Source organism: Mytilus trossulus, chromosome 4 (genome assembly GCF_036588685.1).
Source record: "Mytilus trossulus isolate FHL-02 chromosome 4, PNRI_Mtr1.1.1.hap1, whole genome shotgun sequence".
NCBI classification, from domain to species: domain Eukaryota; kingdom Metazoa; phylum Mollusca; class Bivalvia; order Mytilida; family Mytilidae; genus Mytilus; species Mytilus trossulus.
Window position 1 is genome coordinate 80,978,732 of NC_086376.1, and position 21,719 is coordinate 81,000,450.

At 32.4% G+C, this 21,719-nt stretch overlaps 1 protein-coding gene across 1 annotated transcript in view; it reads left to right on the plus strand.

Annotated features, from left to right (window-relative positions):
* LOC134716845 (WD repeat-containing protein 91-like) overlaps positions 1-21,719 on the plus strand; it is a 38,647-nt gene that overhangs the window by 4,618 nt on the left and 12,310 nt on the right. Inside the window, exon 6 of the mRNA XM_063579856.1 lies at positions 6,282-6,729. Within this exon, the coding sequence (XP_063435926.1) occupies positions 6,282-6,729 (448 nt within the window). The remainder of the gene's footprint in view (positions 1-6,281; positions 6,730-21,719) is intronic.

The following is a 21,719-nucleotide window of genomic DNA, read 5'->3' on the forward strand; positions in this document are numbered from 1 at the left end:
AACACAGAAATATTTAGTCTTTTTTCACATCTTCACTCAGTCATATTTCATACATGTATGGTATTACTGTAAGATCACTGGAAATATTTGAAAGGGGCATTACATTAACTGTTTTACCCTTGTTCTTCTATACATGTGTCAGTTGGCATGTCCATTGGCATTCCCAAAGTTTGTTTCCTTTCTCTAAAGGTGCATTCACACGATACGATTTTCCGTTCGACTTTCCATTCGACTTGGCACCGTCGCACAGGTAAATCGTACAGCGTTCTGTTCACACGATACGATTTTCCATTCGATTTTCATCAGATTTGAACAAGTGCGTTTTTTATGTTTCTAAACACAGCAACTTCCGAAATTATCTTTATACGCAAGTATTATTAAAGTTTTGACAAATATTATTGAGCTATTTATTGAATGGTGATTTGATAATGAATTTCCAAGGACTATTCCTAAATTCTCCAAAATATTTGTTTCGTCTAGCCATTTTTTTTTTTTATGTATAACTGAACCTTTTATTACTTTATCAGATATTTTATATTTCTTTATTATTATTATCTTTAATACATATTGCACTGCCATAGGGATCGTACTGGCCGTAATAAATGTTTCTTCGCAAACCTGTAATTTCCGTTAAGACTAATAAGACCCAAACTGGGCGAAATATTTATCACAATAAAGAGTGTAGTATGAGTTATAAGGTTACCTTGAAAAATTTTCGGCATGTTATCTCTGTTTTCTAAATAAACACAGTTTTGAAAATAGATTCTACACCCAACTTATTGATATCGGTGTAAAATTTAATTCTAATACAACTTCTCTCTTTAGATACACGTATAATGTTTTATAAAAGTCAGGATACTTTGAAGTTTTGGTGAAGAGTGCTTTCTTTCACGTCCGCACTTCTATCAAGTATGGCATGCCAAAATAACATTCAAAAATGTATTGCGGATCATGGCGAATATATAAATTACAGAACAATAACATACATTGTAATTCAGACGAGTCGACATATAGAGACACCATGTGACACTCTTAATTTTTCGATTATATTAGTGTAACAGAGTTGATTTCTTCTCAGATCTAGAAAAAAAGTAACGGATATTTTTACATCAATAAAATATAAATAGGATGGAGGATCTGTGTATTCACATTATTTGTAAAACTCTCCTTATTCCTGTGAAGCGTGTGCTTTACATCGAGGCTTATTATGCTGATCATCGACGCCACAGTACTTCAACCAATCAGACAATGTTTATTTGGGGCATTTGATCTATTTTAACTCAGATTTTGGAATGTTTTAATCGAAATTATAGAAAAATGGAATGTTGTTAGTACATATAAAATAGAAAATGATGAATACTTTTAGCTAAAGATAATTTGGATGGGGGTTCTGTGTATTCACATTATTTGCACAACTCTCCTTACTGATGCCATATTTTGGAATTTCCGTGACCTAAATGGTTCGCGAAAATTAATATTTTTATATATAGTATAGTAATTAATGCTAGTAGAAAATTTAAACCCGATTTCAATATTCAAAATATGAAACTAAAAAGAGAACTCGATACAATTAAAGAATGGAACTCTAAAACAGATAACCGAGTTGCATCGTGGGTCTTAATTTTATTACTACACGTACGTCTTTGTTTAATAGGCACATGTTTTTGTGTAATTCACGTCTTTTTGGTAGAGTTAAGCCATATATTTAACTAATATTCTATAGTGTCTTTTCGTGTTGTAATGTCATACATATACGTACTACTTTTTAGGTAAGGGAGAAGGTTGACGCCTTTTAAAACATGCATACTTGCTATATTGTCATGATGCATCTGTCGAAAGGCCTGTTGTTAATGAATGTCGTTTGAGAGTTTCATGTTTTTATATATTTGTCGTATATTGGTATCAAGTCGTCGACATCGTTGTCGTCGGCATCGTCCGAAGATGGATGGTTACCGGATAATAACTTTAGTTTTTAAGTAAATAGAAACCGATAAAATTTTAACGCAAGCTTAATTACCACTAAAAGGAGGTTTGGATTGAGTTTGGGGGTTTTGGTCCCAACGGTTTGTGAATAAGGGACAAAAAAGAGGCACAACTAAGCATTTTTCTTTGTTTTCGCACAATAACTTCAGAATAAGTAAGAAGAAATCTACGCAAGTTTTATGACCACAAAGGGAAGGTAAGCATTGATTATGGGAGTTTTGGTCCCAACAGTTTAGGAATAAGGGGCCAAAGGGTCCAAAATTAAACGATGTTTGTTTTCATAAAAAATTGGGTTATCTAATATGCTGAGTCTAATCGTGTATTCAGATTCTAAATTTTGGTCCCGTTTTCAAATAAGTCTACAGTAAGGTCCAAAGGGTCCAAAATCAAACTTAGTTTGATTTTAACAAAAAGAAATGAATTCTTGGGGTTCTTTGATATCCTGAATCTAAACATGTACTTGTATTTTCGATTATGGACCCAGTTTAAAGTTTGTCCAAAGCGGGGCCCAAAATTAAACTTTGTTTGATTTCAACAAAAGTAATTGAATATATGGGGTTCTTTGATATGCTGAATTTAACCATGTATTAATGTTTTTGGTGTTTGGGCCCTTTGTCAAATTGGTCAACATTGAGTTCTAAAGGGTTCAAAATTGAACTTCATGTAATTTCACCATAAAAGAATTCTTGGTGTTATCTAATATGCTGAATCTACATGTACATGTAACCTTGTATTTAGATTTTGGATATTGGACCATAATAAGAAAATGTCCAACATAATTTTTTTTTTAGACCACATTTATTCTGTGTCAGAAACCTATTGTGTATCAACTATTTAATCCCAATCCAAATTCTGTATCAAGCTTGAATGTTGTGTCCATACTTGCCCAACTGTTCAGGGTTGGATCTCTGCGGTCGTATGAAGCTGCGCCCTGTCGCGGGTCATTAGGTTTGTTTCCCGTTTTGTAAATAGATTAGACCGTTGGTTTTACTGTTTGAAAATGTGTACACTGGTCATTTTGGGACCCTTTATATTTTGCTGTTACGGGTCAGGTAATCGAAAGAAGGCTCCGAGCTGAAGGTCGTACTTGGACCTGTATTTGTTAGCTTAAATTCGCTGAGACTTGGATACGGAGTTCTCTCAATGGCATTTATACCGCATATTCTTATTTATAATGTTCTCTAGTATTTATAATTATTTGTTATTTTTTTTTTAAACTTATTTCGAAATATTCTAATTGGAAAATAAAGAACTTTATTCATGTGCGAACTAAAGTTGGGTTTAGGGGTGGCATGAATATAGGAAAATATTACCTTTTTATTAAATGATGCTAAAGGTCTTCGAACCTTTGATATAGTCCAGCTTGTGCAATACTATAAATTGGAAAACTTAGAAAAAAATAAAAGGATATGAGACCTTGCAACCCCTTAAAAATAATTGCCAAAATTCAAGGTCGCTGCACGTCATTACATTGTCGGACAAGGAATAGCTAGCATGATTTGATTTCCTCTAAAATGTCCATTCGAATTTTCAGTATTAGTATGATCCTATAAGCTATACTCCCAGTTCATACATTCCCAGATCAAACTGAATCTTACCTCGAGATCCAGAAGTTTATAATTTTTTAGATGACACGACTATTTCAAGAGCCAAGAAAGTTTGACCTATTTTTATAATTTGGATTATCGTCAATGGTTTCTGAGATACAACAGGGGTTGATTCCTGATGAAGCCAGAAGTACTGCAATTTCGCGGGCATCATCTAGTGTATGATTATATCAAAGAAAATACATCGGCTAGCGACGTTCTATCAATGTATTCTATAATCTTTATATTTGGAGAAATGGAACAAAACATCTGTTATTCAATCTTTAATAACTGGATTTAAGTATGGCCGTTGCAATAACTCCGCATTACGGAATCCTGGATCGTTTTGAGATCTGTTCAGACCATTTTTTCTTTGATTCAATATGAATTCAAAATCGGCAAAGTTTTATTTATTGTCGATGCATAGTAAACAAAGTAACACAAGCTCTAGCTTTTAAAATCGACATTTTTTTTCAATATTCAAAATTAAATTTGTGTAAACAATGATACCTCTACAAAAATAAACACAGAAAGGAAATTTTTGTCTAAATAATAAAAAAAACGTAGGTGATTTTTTTTTCAAAATAAGTGCAATTTATACTTTTGTAACTAGGTATATTGTTTTTGGTGAATTATTTGTAAAAACAAAATAATGATAACACATTGTATTAATCAATTCATTATGAGCTCTTAGTCTGTTATTTGGGAATAACACATTCTCTTTTAAACGCTTTGTCGATTACCACTGTGTCTGAAGTGAAATATTTATAAATAGATACCAGAACGCGGACGTGAAAGAAAGCCTAATTTAGAACAGTGTCTAGTCTAGTCTAAGCCGGGAAGGAAATAAGTTGAGTTAAAAGTGAATTAATAATTAAGATTTGCATCATATACGGCTTGTACATTCAATTCACGGAACTGCTCACGACAAACAAATGCTGGCCCTTCGTCATCCTTTGGAGATATGTTGATAGTGGGTCTTCCCATGGATAGAAACATGCAAGCGCCTGTGTATGAAACACTTCCTTAATCTTCCTTTATTTTTTTTGTAATTCTTGAACATGCAAGTTCATCGAATGTCCCTCCTGACTTTGGAAGTGCTAAGGGATGTATTGCATTTACTAGGACTTGTCGCCCTATTAAAACGCCATGTTAGTCCGCCAGTTCTTATCATTTATAGGAACCACATCCCCTTTTCGTAACTTGATCTAATGACACGTAGACTTCCGAAGGCTTTGTAAAACGGTGGCCAGGTTTATGAATAAAAGATGACTTTGTTTCCCGTACGACTTAAAAACGTTTAGAATGATGCGAAAATGTTAAATTTGTCGATTAAATTTATAAGCTTGATTTTTCAATCGACTGATAAATTAAGTCGATTTGACGTTCACACTGTCCGATTCCAGCAAAAACGTCGGATGGAAATAGCGTACGTTTCGATTTTAAAACGACGTTTCGACTTGACATTCGACTTCAGATTTTAGTGTTCACACGATACGATTTTAGTCGAAAGCAGGTGCACAGGTAAAAATCGAATGAAAATCGAATGGAAAATCGTATCGTGTGAATGCACCTTAACTTTTAGTTTGCCTCAAAAAACAAATTTTATGAAACTTTTAACACAATGCTCATAACCACAAAACACAGATCAAGTTTGAAATTTGGTGGTATCACTTAAACCCTTCTAGAGTTATGCCCCTTTGATTTTATAAACATATTCACATTTCTTTTGTGCCTATGTTTGTGCTTGAAGCCCATTTGCACAATCTTTCTGGCAAATTTGTAAAAAAGGGATTATAAACGTTTTTTATACTGCTAGGGGAAGGGGCATTATGTGTTGAAATTACCTTTTTTAGAAGGGTATTCATGTTCCCTTTTAATATCTATGTTTTTTTACCCCACGCAACGAGTTGCGGAGGGTATAATGTTTTTGACCCGTCCGTCTGTCAGTCCGTCCGTCCGTCTGTCCGTCAGTCCTGTTTCTTGTCATCGCAACTCCTCTCAAACCACACAACAGAATTTCACGAAACCTTTTCAGATAGTAAGGACATACTATGTAGTTGTGCATATCAACGGGAAATTGCGATCCAATTTTTTTTCTAGGAGTTACGCCCCTTTGAAATTATTTACTTTAATGCACTACTGCAACAGTTTGTCATCGCAACTCCTCTCAAACCACAAAACAGAATTTCACGAAACCTTTTCAGATAATAAGGACATACTATGTAGTTGTGCATATCGACGGGAAATTGCGATTCAATTTTTTTTCTAGGAGTTATGCCCCTTTGAACTTATTTGCTTCAATGTACTACTGCAACAGTTTGTCATCGCAACTCCTCTCAAACCACACAACAGAATTTCACGAAACCTTTTTCAGATAATAAGGACATACTATGTAGTTGTGCATATCGACGGGACATTGCGATTCAATTTTTTTTCTAGGAGTTACACCCCTTTAAATTTATTTGCTTCAATGTACTTCTGCAACAATTTGTCATCTCAACTCCTCTGAAACCACACAACAGAATTTCATGAAATTTTGTAGATAATAAGGACATACTATTTAGATGTGCATATTGGCAGGAAATTAATTTTTCTTATACAATTGTTTTTCTTTCACTTATTTAATTTCTCCAATGACAATGTGGGGACATGGGGTATGTGAGCGTGCTCACTAAGGTTCTTTAATTTAAAATAAATCAATTTTTGCAGTGATACAGTTGAACAAGAAAAACAACAAAAAACTGGAAGAAAATTCTTCAAAATGCCAGCTACACCATTGGTCAGTAAAAAAACAGCAACAAAAGTCACCAAGAAGACAGAACCTGCCATTGAACAACAACCAATGAGTTCTTCACCATTATCTCGTCAGCGAGGAATGAAACAGTTGATAAGTAACAATCAAAACAAGCACCCACCAAATAGAGCAAACTCTAAATTAGAAACTGGTGCATCAAAGTCACCAAGAGACTTTAATCAAGGCCAAGAGATGTCTTTGATTTTAGATCAGGTGGAAAGAACACCAGCAGCAGATAATAATCCAAGTAGTGTTGAAGTTACTCCTGTTCATCAGAAGATTCAGATGAAGCAAAAAGACTTTGTAAAAGAAAGACAGGAACTCCTAGGGGATTCTGGGAAACAAAAGAAACACAATCAAAAGGTAGAGGATAAACTTATGATTTTAAGAATATTGCAAACACTTGAGTAGGTCTAAAAATGCATACAATATTTAGAAACAAATGGATGTGTTTTACATGATCTGAAAGTCGATTTACATTTTTGCTGTGACACCATCATGTATGTTGCATGTGATAATGATTAGGAGTAATTCCCCAACTTTCTACACCATCTATGACAAGAAAACTGTAAATAAAATTAAAAAAATTTAGAGAAAAATTTAGGGTTGTCTGATATTGGCTCTGTGAGAATAAAAATTGTTGTACCAACAACCAAACACTGAGTGGTTTCAATGACCCCTATTTATTCTTTTACAGCATAATCAAATTCCATTTAATGAACATGAGTCATAGCAAATATTTATCATCTGGTCATCTGTTTGAAATGACCTCCATTCAGTTTTAGTACACCTTACTGCTATATGTTCGCCATTTCTGGACATCACAAAGGTTCCTTTGCAATTTTGATGTCAAACTACAAAATATCTGATGCCACAATGGAAAAGTGATTATTGTATGACCTCAAAATTTCAAGTGATAGATTTTTTGGGTCAACTGGGACAGATTTCCAAATAGCAATAAGGTGTATGTTCACCTGACCTTGACCTATTATTTATTGAGTTAAGTTTTAGTGGTTATGTTTATTTCTTACATACAATAAAAAATACATTAATCTAAGGAACTTACTTTAAACAAATGAAATATAAATAGCAATGTCCTCTCATATTTGACTTTACCTGCATATAGAAAGCTAATAACAAAGTGTATATCACATCCTAAATTTTGGGTTATGTTGTTAATGGAGCTGGTAAATTAAGTTACCTAAGAAACTCCTTATTAATAAATAAAACATTTTAAAGGTTTGCTATTCAACACTGTACATTTTGTAATTGTATCTTTGAATATTTTTTATATAATTAAGGATACCTATTTTTGTTATAATTAAGAAACTGAATAACAACTAAATGCTATTGCTATATATATACAGCTATGGACAATCACATATCAACATATTGTTGATACCTATAGTCTGGCATTGCAAAAGACCATGCTTTTGTCTAACTGTTTATGACCCTTTTACTCTCAATCCATTGAATGTGAACTGATTGATATTTATATAAGTTACTGTGTAGCTTTAAGTGTTAGTTCTCTCTTAGCTGTACTCTTTGTTTTAAGTGTCTTTGTCAGTTGTTTTTGTACGACCGCAAAATTTGAAAATTTTTTATACGACCGCAAAATTTGAAAATTTTTTATACGACCGCAAAATTTGAAAATTTTTTATACGACCGCAAAATTTGAAATTTTTTTCGTCGTATATTGCTATCATGTTGGCGTCATCGTTGTCGTTGTCGTCGTCGTCGTCCGAATACTTTTAGTTTTGCACTCTAACTTTAGTAAAAGTGAATAGAAATCTATGAAATTATAACACAAGGTTTATGACCACAAAAGGAAGGCTGGGATTGATTTTGGGAGTTTTGGTCCCAATATTTTAGGAATAAGGGGCCAAAAAGGGCCTAAATAAGCAATTTCTTGGTTTTCGCACTATAACTTTAGTTTAAGTAAATAGAAATCTATGAAATTTTGACACAAGGTTTATGACCACAGAAGGAAGGTTGGGATTGATTTTGGGAGTTTTTGTTCTAACTGTTTAGGAAAAAGGGGCCAAAAAAGGGCCCAAATAAGCATTATTCTTTGTTTTTGCACAATAACTTCAGTATAAGTGAATAGAAATCAATGAAATTTAAACACAAGGTTTATGAACACAAAAGGAAGGTTGGGATTGATTTTGGGAGTTTTGGTCCCAACAGTTTGGGAATAAGGGGCCCAAAGGGTCCAAAACTAAACTTTGTTTGATTTCATCAAAAATTGAATAATTGGGGTTCTTTGATATGCCGAATCTTACTGTGTATGTAGATTTTTAATTTTTGGTCCCGTTTTCAAATTGGTCTACATTAAGGTCCAAAGGGTCCAAAATTAAACTTAGTTTGATTTTAACAAAAATTGAAACTTTGGGGTTCTTTGATATGCTGAATCTAAAAATGTACTTATTTATTTTTATTATAGGCCCAGTTTTCAAGTTGGTCCAAATCAGGGTCCAAAATTAAACTTTGTTTGATTTCATCAAAAACAAAATAATTGGGGTTCTTTGATACGCCAAATCCAACTGTGTTAATGGATTCTTAAATTTTGGTCCCGTTTTCAAATTGGTTTTCATTAAGGTCCAAAGGGTTCTAAATTAAACTAAGTTTGATTTTAACAAAAATTAAATTCTTGGGCTTCTTTGATATGCTGAATCTAAACATGTACTTAGATTTTTGATTATAGGCATAGTTTTCAAGTTGGTCCAAATCAGGATTCAAAATTATTAAGTATTGTGCAATAGCAAGAAATTTTCAATTGCACAGTATTCAGCAGTAGCAAGAAATCTTCAATTGTACAGTATTGTGCAATAGCAAGAAATTTTCAATTGCACAGTATTGTTCAATAGCAAGAAATCTTCAATTGACAGTATTGCGCAATAGCAAGAAATATCTAATTTCACAATATTGTGCAATAGCAAGATATTTTCAATTGACAGTATTGCGCAATAGCAAGAAATATCTAATTTCACAATATTGTGCAATAGCAAGATATTTTTTCAATAGGAGTTATCTTTCTTTGTCCAGAATAGATATTTGTGCAAAAGCAAGATATTTTCAATATTCTTTGTAAATTTGAGTTATCTTTCTTTGTCCAGAATAGAAGTTGAATCAACTTAAATCATTGTTTTATACAATGATCAATGTATTTTCACCATTGCTACCAACTGATAAATTAAAACAATCTTTACCATTCAGTGATATCAAGCTCTTTTTTTATATTTTAATATTTTATGATGTATTTAAATGAGCAGTTATTGTTGCAAACTCAATTAGAAATTTGAATTGAGATCAGTTTTGGAATAAGGGAAAGTTTTTCTCATTTCAGATTTCATAAATAAAATAAAATTTCTTCAAATATTTTTTTGAGAGGATTATTATTCAACAGCATAGTGAATTGCTCAAAGGCAAATTTTGTTTTTTTAAGTTCATTAGACCACATTCATTCTGTGACAGAAACCTATGCTGTGTCAACTATTTAATCACAATCCAAATTTAGAGCTGAATCCAGCTTGAATGTTGTGTCCATACTTGCCCCAACCGTTCAGGGTTCAACCTCTGCGGTGGTATAAAGCTGCGCCCTGCGGAGCATCTGGTTTATTATTGGCCTGGTTTTCAAGTTGGTCCAAATCCGGGTCCAAAATCCAACTTTGTTCAATTTCATCAAAAATTGAATAAATTGGGTTCGTTGATATGCAAAATCTAACTGTGTATGTAGATTCTTAATTTTTGGTCCTGTTTTCAAATTGGTCTACATTAAAAGTCCAAAGGGTCCAAAATTAAAATTAGTTTGATTTTAACAATAATTGAATTCTTGGGGTTCTTTGATATTCTGAATCCAAACATGTACTTAGATTTTTGATTATGGGCCCAGTTTTCAAGTTGGTCTAAATCAGGATCTAAAATAAGTAAGTCTTGTGCAATATCAAGAAATTTACCATTGCATGGTATTGCGCAATAGCAAGAAATCTTCAATTGCACAGTATTGTGCAATAGCAAGTCTTTTCAATTGCACAGTATTGCACTATAGCAAGAAATATCTAATTGCACAATATTGTGCAATAGCAAAATTTTTTTTGATTAGAGTTATCTTTCTTTGTCCAGAATAGTAAGCAAGAAATATCTAATTGCACAATATTGTGCAATAGCAAGAAATTTTTTAATTGGAGTTATCTTTCTTTGTCCAGAATCAACTTAAATCTTTGTTATATACAATATACAATATATATTCACTTTTTACTACCAACTGATAAATTAAAACAATCTTTACCATTCAGTGATAACGAGCAGTTTTTATTACATCCTAATATTCTATGAAGTATTTAAATCTATAATACTAAAATTACGAGGTCCAATTTGTCAGCCGTCATCATGTAAAAACGACGAAACATAGAATTCAACTTTATATATAACTAATATAGTACAAAGGTGTAGATTAAAAATTACACCACTCCAGGCCCTTTTGTTTCCACGTAATTAATATTGCCAATAATTAAGAAGTTCTGGGTCGAGTCCGATACCAATACCAATAGTATATTCCTCTGTTACCTATTACCTTATCTGTACGTTCCGCATTTGACAGGCGCACCACCAAACGGTGTATTCAGGATATGCTATATACACGGGTCATAATCACAGGATTGACACTACTAAATTGTCAAATTGTTACCTATTGTAGTATTTTAATCAGTAAGACTTTATAAGATAACAATACGAATACTAAAAATAAGGCGTATAGGTACAGTTTTCAATTTGTTAGCGGGCATGACGTAAAGTTATAACTAATATAGGATAATGCTGTTGATTAATAAAATACTCCATCCCAGGACCCTTTGTTTTCCAAATAATTAATATTACCAATAATTGATAAGTTCCAGTAAGACGGGTTCAAACAGAAAGATTTGAAAGCAGAGAAAACTGTGATAATTATCCTATAATCGGCATGACTTTATCAGATGACAATACTAATACAAAAATAAGTCTTGCGCATAGTTATATACTTTAATTCCGTCACGGACCCGCGATATCACGGGTGTGTTCTAGTGAGTAGTTATTGTTGCAAACTCCATTAGAAATTTTAATTAAGATCAGTTTTGGAATAAGGGAAAGGGGGATATGAAAAAAAAATGGGGGGGGGGGGGGGGAGGGGTTCAATTTTTCTCATTTGAAATTTCATAAATAAAAAGAAAATTTCTTTAAACATTTTTTTGAGAGGATTTATATTCAACAGCATAGTGAATTGATCTAAGAGAAAACAAAATTTTTAAGTTCATTAGAACACATTCATTCTGTGTCAGAAACCTATGCTGTGTCAACTATTTTATCACAATCCAAATTTAGAGCTGGATTCAGCTTGAATGTTGTATCCATACTTGCCCCAACCGTTCAGGGTTCAACCTCTGCGGTCGTATAAAGCTGCGCCCTGCGGAGCATCTGGTTGTGCTTAGTAGATATCTGATCTGTTACAGCAAAGTGCACCTGCAAACATATTTAACCCAGCCATATTCTGCAAGCTGCATATACATGAACAAAGTTGGTGTTGTATATCATATTTGTTTTTGTCGAGCCTGCAACTTTTGTTGCAGAAAGCTCAACATAGGGATAGTGATCCAGAGTCGGCGGCGGCTACGGCGGCAGCGGCAGCGTTAGCTAACTTCTTAAAAGCTTTATATTTTAGAAGGTGAAAGACCTGGATGCTTCATACTTTGTATATAGATGCCTCATGTTATGAAGTTTCCGTCAGTCACATGTCCAATGTCCTTGACCTCATTTTTATGGTTCAGTAACAACTTGAAAAAAAAGTTCAGAATTTTTGTTATGTTGAATTCTCTCTAATTATAAGTAATAGGATAACTATATTTGGTATGTGCGTACCTTGCAAGGTCCTCATCCCGTCAGACAGTTTTCACTTGACCTCGACCTCATTTCATGGGTCAGTGAACAAGGTTAAGTTTTGGTGGTCAATTCCATATCTCAGATACTAGAAGCAATAGGGCTATTATATTTGGTGTATGGAAGGACTGTAAGGTGTACATGTCCAACTGGCAGGTGTCATCTGACCTTGACCTCATTTTCATTGTTCAGTGGTTATAGTTAAGTTTTGGTCTGTTTTTCTCATAGTTTATGCAATAGGTCTACTATATTTGTTGTGTGGAATGATTGTAAGGTGTACATGTCTAGCGGGCAGATGTCATCTGAAGTTGACCTCATTTTCATGGTTCAGTGGTCAAAGTTAAGTTTTTAAGTTTTAGTCTTTTTATCTAATATTAGATGCCAAAGGTCAACTATATTTGGTGTATGGAAACATATTATGATCTATATGTCAGTACCGCAGGTTTTATTTGACCATGACCTCAATTTCAAGGTTCATTGCACAGTGTTAAGTTTTTGTGTTTTGGTCTATTTTTCTTAAACTTTAAGTAATAGGTCAACTATATTTGTTGTACAGAAGCATTGTTAGCTGTACATGTCTGTCTGGCATGGTTTATCTGACCTTGACCTCATTTTCAAGGTTCATTGGTCTTTAGTTAGCTATCTTGAATAATGTTAAGTCTATGCGACTGTTGTAATAAAGCTTTATACTTAGGACTATCAACATAATATCAATGATTAGTAAAAAAGGTGAGACATTTCAGTGTGTGCACTCTTGTTGATACTACTGCTTTAAAAAAGTGGGGTATACTGTTTCATCTCTGTCTGTCCATCCGTCAGTCCATCCAATTATCAGTCCATCCGTCTCATGAATAAATTTTGTCCCATTTTTCTGAGGAACTACAATACAAGGATTTCAAATTCACTACTCAAGATTAGAACTTCCTATTTACTGAAATTATTCAATGGGGTGGGGGTATCATCAGAATGCAGTAGCTCACAGTTTCACTTGTTCATTTATTGTTACTCAACATAGGGGGCATTAAGTTTTACCCTCATCCATCCATAGTCACATTCTTTTGCATGTCCCAAAATTAATTTCCGTTCTCTAATTTTATTTTTACTCCACACAATGATATGAATGTATTAATGTTTTCGAGTAATAGCCACTATTAATGGAAAAATTCTAAAATTATTTGTCCCCACTCTAAATTTAGTTTGCCTCAATCAAATGTCTTTTTATCTGTTTTAGAGTAAAGTCCCTTTGTAAATGTAACAGAATTTGCAGCATATTTTTCCAATGAACACATTCTTTGTATATTTTTGACATAGATCAGGCCTTTAGCTTTCTTCCTGAAATGTATTTGCATTTGTTATGTTCATTGTATACTTCGCTATATATTTGTTATTGGATTTTCTTTTTGTTGAAAGTCATACAGTTACTAACTCAACTTACCAAAAGATACTTAGAATTTAAACATCTATTGTAACATTTGTCAGAATGTAATAAAATAATGAAAATTAATTTTTCTAGGGAAAATAATTAAAAATACTTAAAATGAAATAAATAAATCAACCAAAAAAAGTGAACCTCAAACCTTACACTATGTAATTTGGTCAATAGTAGAGTGTTGTTTCATTGAAAATCGTACCACCTTTTATTTTTGTTGAGCCTGCAACTTTTGTCGCAGAAAGCTTGACATAGGGATAGAGATCCTGCGGTGGTGTCTTTAGCTTAATACTTCTTAAAAGCTTCATATTTTAGAAGATGGAAGACCTAAATGCTTCAGACTTTGTATACAGATGCCTCATGTTAGGAAGTTTCTGTCAGTCACATGTCCTATGTCCTTGACCTCCTTTCATGGTTCACTTGACTACTTGAAAAAAAAGTAGAGATTTTTTTGTAATGTTAAATTCTCTCTTATTATCAGTAACAGGATAAATATATTTGGTATGTGTGAATTTTTGTGTGTACCTTGCAAGGTCCTCATGCCCGTCAGACAGTTTTCACTTGACCTCTACCTCATTTCTTGATCAGTGAACAAGGTTAAGTTTTGGTGGTCAAGTCCATATCTAAGATGCTGAAAGTAGTAGTTCTAGTATATTCTGTGTATGGAAAGACTGTAAGCTGTACAAGTCTGCCTTGCATGGTTCATCTGACCTTGACCTCATTTTTCATGGTTCAATGGTCAAGTAAGAATCTCTCAGGGTAAAATATTTTTCATAAAGGGCCAACCATTGGTAAAATCATGATATATTCAAGCCCTCATGAATTATTTTGATTCTAATAGAACAAATATGGCAATTCTTTTGAATCAAAGTGCTCTAGGTGGAGGCATATATATGCCGTTCCCATAAATAAACAATTTAGATAGTTTTGATCATTTACTTAAATGTCTTAAATGTTTTAAAAAATATTGCTTATACGTCTAGTATATTTGTTGTATAGAAGTACTGTCAGGTGTTCATGCCCAATTGGCAGATGTCATCTGACCTCATTTTCATGGTTCAGTGGATATAGTTTTTGTGTTTTGATCTGTTTTGTTATTCTGTATGCAGTAGGTCTACTATATTTGGTGTATCATACACCAAATATAGTTGACCTATTGCATATATAGTAATAGAAAAAAAAGACCAAAAACTCAAAAAACATAACTTTGACCATGCCACTGAACCATGAAAATGAGGTCATGGTCAGATAACACTTGCCAGCTAGACATGTGCACCTTACAATCAGTATGGAATGATTGTAAGGTGCACATGTCTAGCAGGCAAGTGTCCATACTATGGAATGATTGTAAGGTGCATATGTCTAGCTGGCAAGTGTCATATGACCTTGACCTCATTTTCATGGTTCAGTGGCATGGTCAAAGTTAAGTTTTTGAGTTTTTGGTGGTTTTTTCTAATACTTTATGTGCAATAGGTCAACAATATTTGGTGTATGGAAATATTTTATTATCTATATGTCAGTCATGCAAGTTTTATTTGACCTTGACCTCATTTTCACGGTTCAGTGTGAAGTTTTTGTGTTTTGGTCTGTTTTTCTTAAACTAAAAGCCATAGGTCAATTATATTTGTTGTATGGAAGAATTGTTAGCTGTACATGACTGCCTGGCATGGTTCATCTAACCTTGACCTCATTTTCATGGTTTATTGGTCAATATTTAGTTTTCTTGGTTAATGTTAGTTTCTGAAATTCTGTGACAGTTTTGATATTAAAGCTTTATATTAAAGATATAATTTCAATGATTAGTAAAAAAGGTGAGACATTTCAGCGTGAGCACTTTTGTTATATTTGGTGTATGGAATGACTAATGGTGTAGATGTCCATTTTGCAAGTTTTATCTAACATTGACCTTATATTTGATAAAGTTCTGTATATATTATACCTGTAGTAAAACTTTTATAATCTTCAAAAACTTTCAACTTAATTTCATAATCAGTAAGGCAGGTTATACTTTTCAGAATGTGCACCCAAAAATGTTTTATTTCTGTATTTTCTTAGGCTTTCTATCATGCCCCCGTTGTAGAGGAGGGGGCATTAAGTTTTATCCTTGTCAGCCTGTACATACATACATCGCAAAATTGGTTTCCATTCTCTAACCTAAGTATGCCTTAACCAAATGATATGAAACTTATACTCAATACTAATTACCACAAAATACAGATCAAGCTTGAATTTTGGTGGGGTCACTTTAACCATTCTGGAGTTATATCCCTTTCTAAATGGAAAAATTTGAAAAGATTTTAGTTTTTGTTCTCTAACTTAATAGAGGGCCAAAGACACCAGAGGGACAGCAAAATTCAAAGATAAAAAATAAATTGATAATGCATGGATAAAAATGAAAAAGACAAACAGACAGTACACATTACACAACACATAAAACTAAAGACTAAGTGACATAAACTCCACCAAAAAATGGGAGTGACCTCAGGTGCTCTGGAAAGGTAAGCAGATCCTGCTCCAACCAAATGTTATGAAACTTATAAATAATGCTTATTTCCACAGAACACAGACAAAGTTGAATTTTGGTGGCTTAAATTAAAACATTATCGAGTTATGCCCCTATATAAATCGAAAAATTGAGATTTTTTTTTAGTTTCCATTCTGTAACTTACATTTCATATAATGTTTGGTTGGGGCAAATCATTTGCCCATTTGCCCCAACCAAACATTATAAACCCTATACAAAACACTTATTGCCACCGACCTAGATCAAGTACAAATTTGGGTAGTGTCACTTTTACCGTTTTTGAGTTATGTCCCTTTATTATGTTGTATGCAAGCGGGGGCATCATCTGTGTCCATTGGGACACATTCTCCATTTATTTGAATTTGAATTTTCTACTGTATTAGTTGGAGACTAATCATAGTTTTAGAATAAAATTTGTTCATTAACTAAAGAATTGTTGTTTGCCAAGCCTTGAAATTTGGATGTGACCTTAGTAAACTTTATATCCATCCTTTGAAAGGTTACCAAGTCAACACTGTGTAGATCTTTGAATGTAGTTTCTATTGACATAAATATTGATTTTGTTATAAGTGAATTAAAATATTATTTAAAAATATATAAGTGACTTGTTTTATATTAATTTATGTTATTTAATTTTTACAAATATACCACTAAAAAGGACAATAAGCAGATAATGTAGATATACATGCATCAAAACAAATCAATTCTTCTAAAATATTTAAATCATACACTGACTAATGAAAGTAATGATATTAAATACATGTAAAAGCAAAATCAACAGGATACAAACAGTTCTGATTTCAATATTTTGATACATTATAAAAAAGTTGTCTAATGTCACAAGAATATATTCTGTTTTTTTTAACACAACTCTTCTCTGATTATACAAATTATACAATGCTGTATTAAAAATTTAATAGATTGTGTTTTAGAAGGTGTTTATGAATTGATTGATAAGCAGTCTGATAAATAACATTGTAATTTATTTCTAGAGATAAAATGAAATTAAGTGAATTAGAACCTTTCCTTTTTCTTTTTTTGTTTAAAATATATCTGAATTGGTTAGACCTCAAGTTTGACATATAAGTGGTCCAATTTATTGTTTATATATTACTTTAGCAACCTGATACATTCACTTTATATAGCTTGGCTTCCTTGGCTGTAATGTGTCCAGGTGTAGTACATCCTATATAGAGCTGCCCTGTTTGAGAGAAAGCAAGGGAAAATGCATGTTCTATTCCATTGTCTGTTGTCTTTATGTATGTAATCAGCTGTCCGGAGTTGTTCAGGATGTGGAGGGTATTAGTATCAAGATCAACTACAACGACATTGTCTCTTGGTGTTGTCACTATACCTGCTGGATTGAATGGTATTTTCTTGTTGATTTCTGTATCCCCTTTATAAATGTTTATCACATCACCTGTCTTTCCTAACACTACCACTTTACCACTGTCTTCCTCTGGATCATAGTCTACCACATGTATATTACCATTACTAGTTGTAGTAATAACCCTGGGATAACTAAATATAGGTTGTTTATGTTGGTCATGTTTATACACAGCTTCATGGTCTCCTTTCTTATTTAATACAAACACTGCTCTTCTTTCATCTTCCATATGATCACCTCCTACTATGACCTGACCACCACTGGTGATATGAATGGCTGTAGGAGAGAAAGGACTAATGTTATACAAACTATCTGTTACTTTACCAGTGGTACATCTGATCATTTGTAGTCTGGGTTTACCTTTTACCTTTATAAGAAGATCATCAGATGCAGTTACTGCCATACTAAAGACATTGATGTTGAAGGTAGATAATGTCTTAAGTTTGGTTCCTTCAGGTTTTACTTTCAGTATCACTTCATCTTGATTACAAGCTATCCACAGTGAATCATCAGGACATGGAGTTAAATAACCAACCACAGAAAGATTAGTCTGATATTGGTTAACTACACTAAGAGAAATCTTTACTTCTGGTAATGGTATGTCTACACTTTGTAGTACTCCAATGTTAGACTGAGTTATCTCTCCTGGAATAAATTTTAATGTTGTTCTTCGTGATATTTCAGGTTTAGGAACGGATAATTCTGTTGATTTCTCAATTTTGTTGACATCTTGGAAAAAATTAGAAATGTTGGTGGTATTAATGAAATCCTGAACATCCCTATACTTTTCCTCTATTTGTCTCTCACTCTTAGAAATTGCATTGATACTTTCTTCATTTGCTTTGGTATATGCATTGTGGTTTTGGTCTAACTTATTTCTTAGTTTTGCGATATGTTTTTCAATTGATTTTTTCAAATTTCTCTCATGGTTAAGAATTTCTGTGCTTACTTTGGCATAATTTGAATTCTCAGCTTTTTGAAACTCATTCAATTGATCCTTGGTCGCAATGATTTCATTTTTTTCTTTTTGCAGTTTACTTTGTCCATTCTTCAGTCTTTCTTTCTTTAAGTTATATGCATCACTTATTTCAATTAAATCATGTTTCTTGTGAACCTTAGCAACACAAGTAGGGCAAACAAGTTTGTCACAATTTGTACAAAAAAGGCAAGAAGATTGTTCTGAATGATCCTGACATTTAATAATTTTAAAATCCAATTCTTCAACAGGCTGCCCCACATTCTTAATGTCAACTACCTTATGATCTTTACCAATTTTCAGATGTATTTTATCTTTACATGTACTGCACATTAGAACTCCACAGGTCAAACATTTCCATTTGATATTCTTCTCAGTTTCACATAAATTACAATTTATGGGTATCTGGCTTCTTATAACTGATTTAGAAAACGCCATTATTGAAGCTATTCTATTTCCTGGTTTGTATCCAGGTGACTACCAAATAAACCTTACCAGGTATATAAAAGATATAAATTTAAATGTACCTTATATTTATAATTTGTGGTATCATATCTTGATCAAGTTTATTACAGTAGTGTAAACAGTGTAAAGTTCTTTTTGATAATAAAACTATTCTTCCTTTGCAAAAGAATTATTGATCCCATGATTTATGCTGTTGAAAAAAAATTGTATATATATCTGAAAATTGTTTGAATCCATTAAATTGAGCAACAAAGGAAATAAATCTTATATATTGTTTTTCTATTGATTTTAAAAAAGTTATTGTTAAACTTTGTAACATGATTATGACATTATCAGTACAAATGTGTAACGCTATAGACTAGACTTCTAAATCTTTATACTTTGTTAAGCAAATAAAAGATATTGTTTTAAGGTATTCACACAGAACACCTTTTAAACATCGTTAAAATCTGATATTTGTAATGTTACAAAAAAGTATTTGATATATAAAAAAAAATGTGGTGTGATTGCAAATAAGTCGAATATTCACTAGAGACCAAATGACACTGAAATTAACAACAATATTTCACCGTAAGGCCTTCAACATTATGAGCAAAGCCCATACAGCAAAGTTGGCTTTAAAAGCCCTAAAATGACAAATGGAAAACGATTCAATCAAGAAAACTAATAGCCTAATTTATGTACAAAAAAATGAACGAAAAACAAATATGTTACACAGCAACAAACGACAACAACTGAATTACAGGCTCCTAACTTTGGACAGTCACATGCATACATAATATATATATATATTTTTAATTGAAAGAAGGGGGAACAAAAAAAATTATTATAATCCTTATTTTCTGAATGTTTCTAAAAGTATGTGTATACATTAATTGATATTATTTGAAAAGGTTATATTTTCTTGAAATATGCTTACCTTAATGTATGACCTATTGCATTTATTATTCAATATCTGAAATTTGGTCTTTTAACAGATCCAATTTTTTATGCCATCTACAGTCACAGGATTTAAAGTACAGTCATTAGACAAAAGTCCTATCATTTCAACTAAAATCAATATTTTCATTTTTTTTTTACCAAATATACATATTACATAAAAAGTATTTAATATAAATACTATGACTTATAGGGATAAGATGCAGTTTCGGCTGATTTTTATCATTCAAACTGATTGAACTTGAAATCGAGTTCATGGACCCCTATTTTTTAAAATGACATTTGGTTTGATTACGTAAGAAGATTATGTGTACCAATTTAATGAAAACGTAAATAGTGCAATCTTTTTAAATTGAATAAATATTCAGCAAAAAATGACGGTTTTTCCTACATTCATGATCATTTGATAAATTTGAGTTATTGGTAGAAATAAAATGTACAAATTAATGCAATATCTTTATAACAAATAAATTATAATAATTTAACAAAAAACAGATCGTGTTTATCTTTTAAAACAAAAACGTTATGTATATTTCTATCGAAAGGAAAAATACATCCACAAATCGGTATTTGTAGGAAATATATGAAATTTGAATCTCAATTTACTCAAAAAGTATCATGTGAAGGTATATTTTTTATTACATATTTGATCTAATCAGGTAAAATAAATAGCCTAGTTGCAAATTTTCATTAAAATTTAAATACAGGATCAAAACTGTAGCTCCTTGTATGCCTCATAACGAATAAAATTACATTAGAAGAAACTATATAAGTGAAAAATGCAATTTGAAAAAAAATCATTGAATTACTAATATTATCAAAATTGTGTAAAACCGAACAGCTAAAACAGTATTGTATGTAAAGGGCATTCACTGATAACAAAATTACCGAATTTGTCCTATTAGAATTAAAATATTTCATGGCAGCCCTAGATTTGTTTTCATTCAACCATGGGTTGGGCATTTATATTCGTATTTTACCCCTCACTAAGGCTGAGGGTATTTCTAAGGCTCAGGGTAAAATAATCGAATATAAATGCCCAACCCATGGTTATATGAAAACAAATCTACAGCTGCTATGAATGATCTCTTAAATAAACAATAAAACCTGAGACATTTCTCCATCTTATGGTATCTGTTTTATTAAAAGCTCTCATAAAGATAAACTTGGTAATATTGTTTTTATGCCCCACCTACAATAGTAGAGGGGCATTATGTTTTCTGGTCTGTGCGTCCGTTCGTCTGTTCATTTGTCCGTTTGCTGTCCTTCTGTTTGTTCGTCCGTCCATCCATTCGCCTGTCTGTCCCGCTTCAGTTTAAAGTTTTTGGTCAAGGTAGTTTTTGATGAAGTTGAAGTCCAATCCATATCAAACTTTGTACACATTTTCCCTATGATATGATCTTTCAAATTTTAATGCCAAATTAGAGTGTTTATCCCAATTTCACGGTCCATTGAACATAGAAAATGATAGTGCGAGTGGGGCATTTGTGTACTGGGGACCCATTCTTGTTTAAATATTGATTTTAGTTGAAATGATAATATGTTTGTCTGACAATGTTTAATATGAATGTGACCTCATTTTCATGGTTCATTGGTAAACGATAAGATTTTGGTTTTTTAGGTTCTATAAGCAATATGTCCACTATATTTGATCAAGAATTTGTATAGTAAGATTGATTTTATGTATAGAATAATTGTAAGGTGTATATGTTTGGATGACATG